This window comes from Silurus aristotelis, assembly GCF_946808225.1.
Source record: "Silurus aristotelis genome assembly, chromosome: 1".
Classification (NCBI taxonomy): domain Eukaryota; kingdom Metazoa; phylum Chordata; class Actinopteri; order Siluriformes; family Siluridae; genus Silurus; species Silurus aristotelis.
The window spans coordinates 13,729,592-13,737,282 of NC_139574.1; the positions used below are offsets into that span (position 1 = coordinate 13,729,592).

Below are 7,691 nucleotides of genomic sequence, written 5' to 3' on the forward strand. Positions count from 1 at the left end.
CATGCTATTTACAACATTTGGTAGACATCCTTATCCAGAGTGACTTACATTTATTGCATATATACCACTGATCAGTTATGGGGTTATGGGCCCCACAGGTGTTCGCAGGTGTTAGGGGCCCAGGAGTGGCAGTTTGGTGTGGGTAGGATTTAAACTCATGACCTTCAGAACCAAAGTCCAATGCCTTAACCCCAAAGCTATCACCTCCCCATCCATTTGTGTTCTTTAAACACAAACATCAGTCGCTAAGCAATAGTATTATGTAGCCTCGCAGTTCTTAGCTAAAGCAAGCATAACCAGATCCTATTCAATGCTAAGATAATATTATAAATTCTACTGAATCTATTCTATTCTGAATAGATTCTACTCCAAATTCTACCATAAAGCACTTGTCCTTCCTCATGAGAGTTCAGGTCCACTCAGGCATCAGGAAAGGAGACCCAGAATAAACTGCACGAACCTGTGAAGGACACAAACAAGAGAGAAGCGGCCTTAAAAGGACCAAATCTCCTCTGAATGGATGAGTGGAAATGACAGAGATGAAGTGGTTTAATCAACATCCGGGGGAACATGGGAGCTAGATAGAGAGAGAAAAATGCAGAGGCCTTGTTTTCCAGTGCATATAGAGATAACTACATTGTTTATTGTATACAATATCCGCTGACTTCCTGAAGAAAAGAGGTCAGTGGTATACACTGGTCAAGGTAACCAAGGTTTCTGTGTTGCGCCAAAGTCACAGGATGATTGTGTTTGTACCTACAGGGAAGTATATATTGATATATCATCATGTTGCTTTAAAGGTTTTAAACCATTTAGAGCTTTATCATCTATTTAGTCTTTTTTTTTTTCTTGTATTGCACCAATGGTGCTCTACAAAAATACATAAAAAAACCAACAAGAACATCCTGAGGACAATACGCCCTAGAGCAAAGGTCAATATAATTCAGTCCAGAAGGATATAATTACATCTGCAACATTTACCATCTCTGCCACCCTGATCCATTTTGTCTGATAAGAGAAAAGCTACTGCACCCTTGAAACAGCACTAAGTATAAAATGGAGGGAATCGGTGTGTGTGAGTGTATTTGTGTGTGTGGGGGCTGCAAAGGTGCTCAGGCTTGATACTCCTGTTCACACATAGACAGAGGGTGATTCTGTCTTGCTGGCACATGAGATTTTCATTCAGGCTGTGCATGGAACCATGACGAATCTCATGATGTCTCCAGTGAGAGGCTGCTATTATTCTATACACTTATAGTGTAACTGTGTAAGGTCAGTGTAGCTACATGTAACAACAAGTTTATGGAAATGACTGGAAATGTATATTGTCGAAATGTACATTATATATATATAATGTCATTTTAGTTATTTTTTTAGACACTGGTCCAATTTTATTTCATTCTATATTCTTTTACTCTGGATTTGATCATTTTCTCTTTATATGTCTGCAATGCAGTTCACAGATGATAATTGGGGCATTAAATTAGTGCTTTTATTTTCATCAATAGCGACTCACTATCCACTCTTCACATCATCACAAGGCACTGATTAGAAATTACCCTCACATTAAGCAATTAGCAATAACCTGCCAGCAAATCATGAGGCATTTTATATTTGATATTCATTCATCTTCAGTAGCTGCTTCATCCTGTGTACAGTGAATCTGGAGCCTATCCCAGGTATACTGGACATTGGATGGGAATACTTCCTAGATGGCATCACAGTTTATTATTTGCACACCCACTCAATCAAATATTTACTGTAGCCAGTTTACTTACTGGCATGTCTTTTAGGAGGTGACAGGAAAATATAAAACCCTGAGAAAATCCAAAAAGACAGGGTGAGAACTTCAATGAAACTTCACACAGCAAGTAAATGAAGTTCAGGATGAACCTTGGAGCTGTAAGCTGAAAAAAAAACACTGCTACATATCACTTACATCTGTATATTAATTCGTTTCTGTAGCTGCATGTGTACTGACATATTTTGTTTTCCTCTAGTGCTCCAAACTGAGCTGTGAACAGAAGAGGTCATGCTTCCACTCTCCCTGACTGATTTTACTACTTAGACTGAATGATATTGGGTTATCAATTAAAGTGCCACTTTTTCCAGCATACAAAAAGCACAAAAATAGTAATTCTTTCATCTGTAACAGTGGAATGTTTAAACCACCATTCACACATAAGATTATAATAAACTAAGTACTGTATAATATACAGTACAGACCAAAAGTTTGGACACACCTTCTCATTCAAAGAGTTTTCTTTATTTTCATGACTATGAAAATTGTAGATTCACACTGAAGGCATCAAAACTATGAATTAACAAATGTGGAATTATATATGGAATTATATACATAACAAAAAAGTGTGAAACAACTGAAAAATGTCATATTCTAGGTTCTTCAAAGTAGCCACCTTTTGCTTTGATTACTGCTTTGCACACTCTTGGCATTCTCTTGATGAGCTTCAAGAGGTAGTCACCTGAAATGGTCTTCCAACAGTCTTGAAGGAGTTCCCCGAGAGATGCTTGGCACTTGTTGGCCCTTTTGCCTACACTCTGCGGTCCAGCTCACCCCTAAACCATCTCGATTGGGTTCAGGTCCGGTGACTGTGGAGGCCAGGTCATCTGGCGCAGCATCTCCTTCTTGGTCAAATAGCCCTTGATGCCTTCAGTGTGACTCTACAATTTTCATAGTCATGAAAATAAAGAAAACTCTTTGAATGAGAAGGTGTGTCCAAACTTTTGGTCTGTACTGTAGTTACAACTTATACTGGACATTATTACTTATTTCAAGCTTTTATTTTTTTTATTCCATGGGCCAATAAGTTAACTTTAAATAAGTTCAATAATCTTGTAATTATATTTGCTTTATGGTAATCCTATAATAGGAAATAATAGCTAAACCTGACTACAGTCAAGATTTTGTGATTTCTGCTGTGCATGCAAATCATGTTTAAGCAAATTGAATGCATTTAATGTCAGCCCATATTGCCCTGTTTTATTTAAATGTGCACAGGCAAATGATTAGATAAGTTAAAGTGCAGTGTCAGCCAGAGCACAGAACATTAGGTGTGGTGTTAAAAAAAAAAGAAAAAAGAGGTCAGAGTGGTTGGACCTGCTCAGGAGTGTTAAGTACTTAGTTTGTTTGGCTGTGCAGAATCAGTGAGCTGTGGAATAATTAGAGAAAACTGCAATCTGACTGTCCATTTTATCACAAACCTAATGAGACAGAAAAGCCTGATGGACTACATTAACTTCAGATAGCCACTTGTTTGGGATATTATGGAGAAAAAATTGGAGAGATTGATATTTTTTGTAAAACTGTTTACTCTGCACACTAAAAAATCGAATACATACATATATTCTTTGAATTGATCAAAACACACAGTTGGTTAAGATGTTGGACTTCTGATCAGAAGGTCATGAGTTAAAATTTCAGCACCACCAAGCTGCCACTGGTGGGCTTTCAAGCAAGGCTCTTAACCCTCAACTGCTCAGTCGTATAAATGAGATAATTGTCACTCTGGATAAGGGCATCTGCCAAGTGCCATAAATGTAAATGTACACAAAGTACAGAAATAATACAATGCCTGCACACTATGTCTTGCTTGACATTTATTGAACTGATAATTACAATTATCCAAACTTTTTAAACATTAAGAAAATTATGCATTGGTGGAAAATAGTCAGATTCCCAAACATAAACTTTAAAATGCTGGACAAGCATTAAATAACATACAAGGCCAAGTTTTAATTTTAAAATGTATGTGCCGAATAAACTGAAGTCCAGTGTAGTCCTGTGTGCTGAAAAAGTCAACAAACTCATTATGTAAAAGAAAAGATTATAGGAACTGAAGAGAATAGAGAACAATGGGTAGAAGTTAAACCTAAATATAAACCCACTGAACAAAACATTGTAGGTTATACACATTACTGTTGGCGCTGGAAGTGTTCTTTAAGGGCATTTAGTAAATAACATTCAGTGGCATTTATCAATGTAACTGAGAAAATCTGTCCTGTTAAACAGTTAACCCTGAAGACATCAATGGACTGACCATGAATATTGCATCCTTTGTAACAGTATATTATTTATAACATAATAAAATTTCATATTATAAAACATGGCAAAAGCGATATGCTTATAACAGATGAGTACATTCACTATATAGTACCTGGATGTATCAGCAGTAAAAGTCCGGGGTATATGAAAAGATTTCGATTCTTAAAGATTTTCTTCTTGTTCTTGCTGAAATTATATAGTACATAACGTTCGGGGAAATAAGCCCAATGCCCTTCAAATAAAAGGTGCCGTACTTTTCAACAGGATGCACCACTGACCTTTCTTTTGTAGTAATTGAAATGTCTCTGCTTTGCACTCCAATACACTTGTAGAAAATGGTAGAGGCCGATTATAATTGCATCTCTTCTTCTCTTGGGCTTTCAAGAAAAGATTGTGGACAACAAGGGTCAACGTGACTGAGTCAGCAAGTTCACAGACAGTTTCAAATGAACTCAGCGCTGCACAAAAGGAGAAGAAGTCCAGTGCTTGTTTAGCACAACTGCCAAGCTGGTGCCCTTTGTTTAACATGCTCCTGGGAACCTTAAACGTGCCCTCAAGTCCTGGCACTGCAGAATGAAAAGATTTCAGTATCAGCAACCTTCACATACTCAGAGGGATCTTTTTACACTTTAATAACCAAGCCGGCAAGCACTTACACATTGTTCTCCACTTTGCCTGAAGGTTTTCTCCGTCTGTTTATGTTCTTTTCTACTATTAGGTTTTATAGCAGTAAGAATATTAATGGTATATTTGTGTTTACGCTCAACTTTTTTGTGACGCTTCTAAAAATCTAGTCATCCTAATATATGCAGTCTTCATAAAGCAATGGAAAATGATATTATCTAAGCCTTAACTAAATTTTTTGCTTCCCAAATAGATATGAATAGACCTAATAGTCCAAAGAATCACCACACAGCACAGCATTTCAGTTGGCCTTGAGATAGTTATAAAGAGCCTGGAGACCTCCATCTAACACCTCTTTAATTGGCTTGAACAGAGGGTTATGTATGATATGGAGTCCTTTATCCAGTGGGTGAGAAGCTAGTTTCCCCAGCCTGTTCAGCTGGTGCATTTCAGTAGGAACGTTCTGAATGTCATTATAATCCACATTGAGCAGTTCTAACTTGGTCAGACAGCAGAGCATCTTTGGCAGACAATGAATAGAGTTCTCTTCCATAATGAGGGTCTTTAGATCAGCCAGTGCTTGTATATGCTCTGCAATGTTCTCCAGCCTGTTACAGGCGACATGCAAAAAGACCAGCTTTTTCATGGCATATACACATGCAGGGATATACACAATATTGTTATGGCTCAGGTTGAGCTTCTGCAGGTTTGTGAGTGCAGCGAGACTATCCGGGAGACTTGTGAGTTGGTTGTTTGCCAAGCTCAAGACCTCCAGCTTTAAACAGGAGCCTAGCTCCTCAGGGACATCAGTCAGATGGTTGTGGTATGCAAAGAGCACCTTCAGGTTTTCGAGTTGCCCGATCTCAGGGGGCAGACTGGTGAGCTGGTTACCCCACAAATTAAGTACAACCAGGTTCTCAAGCAGCACCACAGATGAAGGCAAGAAACATAAGCAGTTCAGGGACAAATTAAGCTTCTGCAGTTCTGTTAGCTCCCATAACTCACCAGGAGGTGCAATCATATGTTGTCGAGCCAAGCTCAGCACCTTGTAACCAAATTGCATCACAATGTGCTTGCGGATCCTGTCAGATGATGTCAGGGTTTCCTCACAGGCTGCACTCTTTCTTCCTACACGTTTCATGTCCTCGCTTGTGGGCTCCTTCGATTTTTTTCCCCCCATGCTAGCACAGTGCCTCCACTCAGCTCTTACGTTTTTATGGCCTATGGCTCCTTAAGCAGCTAAGCAACACAAAACATCTTCACTGCTTCCAATCTTTTAAGAGATAGCAGAATCCCAGCTCTGATAAGAGGCCAGGAGAGCTCAGAGCATAGTCTGTGGTCCAGACTTCCATTGACATCCAAATAGAAGTATGTCTGGCGGACTAGGTCATAAACACACTTCTCTGGGTGTGTAAAAGAGTAACGCCTACTCTAGTGTCTCCAGAACATTTGGAAGGAGTTGCAGTGAAAGCCAATGGAGGGAGCGAGGATCTAGAACATATTACATCGGCAAACAACATTGCTGGAACGACTCATACCATGTTTCACTGCTTGTGTCTTCAGCTGCCCCTGTCACTTCAACGTTAATAACTAGCCTAGATTTTGGCTCAGCATGGGACAACTATTTCTGAAGTGGACATTGACTATAATGAAGGACCATGCATTACCATTAGACCATAATAGGGTCTTATAGAAATGTAGATTAATGTCTTTAAAACTCATAGGCAGTTTTGTTATATTACATGGCACATCAATTCATAAAATAATATCATTAAACTTTGATGGCTATTCAGTGAAGATTTCAGTGCTAGTTCTTTCCATCAATAGCTGTTCTGACCATCATAAACAGCTCATAACCATTAAAAAATGCAGATAAATGTGCAGTAAATCATGCAATGGAGCATGCAATATTTAATATTAAATGTAATGACAAATAATGAAACACTGAGAATTAATCACACCAGCGAAAGTGATTATTATCACAGAGCCTCAAGTTTATGACTCAAGTAATATGAATTCAAAAAAATTAATACACAGAAGCAATACATAGGAAATAGGAAAGTTTCTATTTTAAAATGTATAAAAACCTGATTCAGACACTCAGATAGTCTAATAGCTTTCATGCTCGTTGGAGATGAGAACCTGTTTACACTGGTCAGGTCCATTAAGAACTGTACTGTAAATAGCATGGCTTCTCATAAATAGACTCTCAACTGTCATGTGTTGACAATCGTAATGAATTTATTACTCACCAAAGTTTTTATGCTGTTAGCAACTTTTGATCAGGTTACAATGATGGGATAAAAAGTTACCTAAATTGCTAAGAGCATAATAACTTTGGTCTGTTATAGCTTCGGTCTATAGAAGTACATCCAGTATATGTAAAATATTATGCAAATAGAATAGGAATATAATGTGTTCCTCACATTTCTTACAGATTGTGTGATCTAACTGACATACATAATAGAGATTTCAGGTTTTAAACTCCAGTTGCAGCAAATGGAAAGGGGTTGTATTAGTGTCTGTAACCAAAGCTTAAAATGTATGTCATATTTCAAAAGGAAAGTTATGTGTTCAGAGATGGGTTACACACACATGCAATTTTTTGTGCCCATTCATTACTACACAATTGTCTAATTTGTCTGAGATGGGTTTTTAAACGCATTTAGACCAGTGGTCTCAACCTGCTGGCCTGCGGGCCATATATAACCCCCCACTCCCCTTCCCTCCGGCCCGCAACTGATGTAAAAAATAAAAGGCCGCAAAAATATTTTGTACACATTTTTTTGGAATTATTTTTTTTCTATTCACTTCATACCAAAATTACCCCTTCATATTTCATTAAAACAAAAACACACACACAAAAAACACAACTTGAACGCGTAAAAGAAACCCGCGCATGCGGCAGATTTGATAAGAGATGAACTGGTTTTGGGGCTTTTTTTTTGTTGTTGTTTGTCTGCGAAAGAAAATGAAAAATTTCTCTTTAAAAAACAAGCAGGAA

At 38.0% G+C, this 7,691-nt stretch overlaps 1 protein-coding gene across 1 annotated transcript; it reads right to left on the reverse strand.

Moving 5' to 3' along the window:
- Positions 1–3,366: 3,366 nt before the first annotated feature.
- On the reverse strand, positions 3,367–6,186 carry lrrc30a (leucine rich repeat containing 30a). The gene is made up of 2 exons (XM_083542243.1): positions 4,720–6,186; positions 3,367–4,629 (listed from the first exon to the last, which is right to left on the reverse strand). Exon 1 carries the CDS (start codon positions 5,865–5,867, stop codon positions 4,989–4,991), a length of 879 nt encoding a protein of 292 aa, XP_083398369.1. The 5' UTR covers positions 5,868–6,186; the 3' UTR covers positions 3,367–4,629; positions 4,720–4,988.
- Between the last annotated feature and the right edge of the window lie 1,505 nt (positions 6,187–7,691).